The sequence below is a fragment of the Triticum dicoccoides genome, chromosome 2A (assembly GCF_002162155.2).
Source record: "Triticum dicoccoides isolate Atlit2015 ecotype Zavitan chromosome 2A, WEW_v2.0, whole genome shotgun sequence".
Lineage (NCBI taxonomy): Eukaryota > Viridiplantae > Streptophyta > Magnoliopsida > Poales > Poaceae > Triticum > Triticum dicoccoides.
In genome coordinates, this window is record NC_041382.1 from 741875683 (window position 1) to 741878341 (window position 2659).

General features: G+C 50.7%; 1 protein-coding gene across 1 annotated transcript; it reads left to right on the forward strand.

Moving 5' to 3' along the window:
• Positions 1–654: 654 nt before the first annotated feature.
• Positions 655–1583, forward strand: LOC119352193. The gene has a single exon (XM_037618904.1). The coding sequence runs from the start codon at positions 1024–1026 to the stop codon at positions 1345–1347; it is 324 nt and encodes a 107-aa protein (XP_037474801.1). The 5' UTR covers positions 655–1023; the 3' UTR covers positions 1348–1583.
• The last annotated feature ends 1076 nt before the right edge of the window (positions 1584–2659 follow it).

Here is a 2659-nt window from a genome sequence, read left to right on the forward strand (position 1 = left end):
CGGTGTCGACCCGTGACCGCTCCATCGCAATGCAGAGGGCCAGCTTGTCCTCGTTATCGACGGAGCCGTTGGAGCGGCTGCTGTAGCTCGGCATGCTCACCGAAGATTGGATTGGGTCGAATCGGGAAAGAGGAGAAGAGACTGAGCAGAGCGGAACCAAGTAAGTGTAGGGTTTTCGGATTAGGGTTTTTATAGGGATGGATCGGGGTCGGCGGTAGGCCGGGCTAACGCCGTGGACGCGCCCGAGCCGTCTTATATCCATCCTACATTTGAACTGAATATGAGGGGCACCGGACAACCCGAGAATAATGGCCCCTCGAGTAGAGTGATTTTTTTGACCGGTCCGTTCGTCCCAGCTTTGAAGTCGGTTTGAGGGGCCCGTTGGAGATGCTCTAACCACAGTGCTCCGTCTCATCTCAAATACGCCGCGGCAGAGCTCAGCCCGAAGTTGGTTGGAAGTGGGCCGCATGGCTGACGAAAAAATATGACCGCGACAACGATCTGCCTCGCACTGTCGCACATGGCAGCACGCCAACACCGTCCTCACTGCCCACACGGATAATTGCCGGTGACGACCGGCCGGTGGCGGTGCCCCACCACAGGGGAAATGTCGTATGGATCGATTGAGATTTGGCGAGAATATCTCGACTCCCCAACTGCCAAGTCTTACGCCAAATCCATTCGTGGCGACCGGCGAGACATACGCTAACCAACAACAACGTCGCCGGCCGCATGCCCTGAGAAGCACCTGAGCTGTCCACCAGTATTTGTCCACGATCGAGAGCGTCCATATATACTACTCCTACTTATTCGATTCCGTAGAATCTTTCTCGATCTTCGCCATCGCTCGCCGACCGGTCCGTCGATCGATCTGGTCCGTGGCAGCCACCGGCGAGCAGTACCACCACCTCAAGAACGTCGCCGCGCACAGGCAGAGGCAGACGGACCGGCCGGCCATGTAGGAGGAGCACCACGACGGTGGCGGTGGCGGCGGTGGTGGAAGAGTTGTTGGGGGGATCGACGATGGCGGTGCACGTGGTGCTGCTCGCCGTGCCTGCGCTCGTCGGCGGGTTCCTGCACGCGTTCAAGTTCTCCATCCTGCTGTGGCCGTTCAACCTCACGCTGCCGCTGCTCCGCCACCTGCCGCGGGTCTGCGCCACGCTCCGGGCGGCCGCGGCGCACTTCGACGCCGAGCTGCGCGCGTTGCTGAGTGGCCGCCGGCAGAGGGCGCCGGTGCCGCAGCTGGACCACCAGTACTCTGCCCTCCGCCCCGTGCAGAGACGGCCACGGCCGGCGGGACAGCTCGTCGCGCAGGCCATGCTGGCCCTCGTCGACGTCTCCTACTGATTCATGCCTCATCGTCAAGGTAGATGGTTCTTGGTTGCATTCTTGAGTTGATCAGGTCTCCGCGCTCTGGTCTGGCGGAGCTCCTCTTCGATAGGCTAGTGGTTCGCCATTTTCAGTCGAGCTTGATTTGTGCATTTTGTAATCTTTTGTGAGAGATGGACTGCAAGGAATTTAGATCGAACGGGACATTCCCTCCTTGAACAAACATTTCGACGAGTCAATACAGATTCATGAGATGGATCGCTGAGTGCTCTTCCTTTATCTCAAATTAAATGTTTCATTTTTTTACGCGGTAATAATGAGTTTATTCCAAGATTATAGAGTTACAATCAAGAGACACAAGTCCTCGATACACACAGAAGCACAAGAGTGTGACATGCCAGTCGATCTGCTATTCTATTCTGACCACGTCTAACTTTCTCAGAAACAAACTCTCTATCCAACGTGAGTGACTTAATCTCAGCAGTTAAATGCCCGTATGCAGAGCCGATCATTTGAGAAGATGGACAGTGCCTCTGTCGAGTCAGAGTGGACAAGGACCGGTCTATCGTAAGTTGGATGGCCAGAGCCGGTGGAGGACTGCAAGGAATTTAGATAGAACGGGACATTCCCACCTTGAACAAACATTTTGACGAGGCAATCCAGATTCATGAGGTCGATGACTGAAGATTTTTTGCCTTTGTCTGAGATTAATGCTGATAATCAGACGAGTCCTAACTGGACGATTCATATATGTGCACATTTTTGTTGGCATGGCAGTTTTTATTACTAAGCGCCTCACATTTTTATTGGATGCCATTTTTATCAATAATAGGATGACATTTTAATTATTGAGAGGACACCATTTGTTTATTACAAATAGGATGAAAAAAATAATGTTTGAGAGGATGGCATTTTTTAGTGGCATTGTAGGGGGTTTTTTCGTGCTTATCCGGATAAAACTTTTATCTAGAGGATGGTAGTTTTATAAAGTAGCACGACAATGTTTATTCAAAGCATAAAATTTTCTTGAATTATGGACTTTGCGCTTTCTTATGTTCATGGCATTTTTATCCCCGGATGACAGTTTTAAAGTTTAGAATGAATTTCTTTTATTTTTGCAGTTCATGCAACCATTTTTAATCATACTCATTGTATTCTTTACGAAACTGGGGAGATGCCATTTTTAATGAATTAGTATGGCAATTTTTCATTGGTTAGATCATGACAATTAGGGTCTTTTTTGTTGATGACATTTTTCCGGAAAAAGGTAAATTGGGCCTCTGGGCCAAACGAGAGTCGTGCTGGAGGAGGCAACGAGTGAACCACTCAA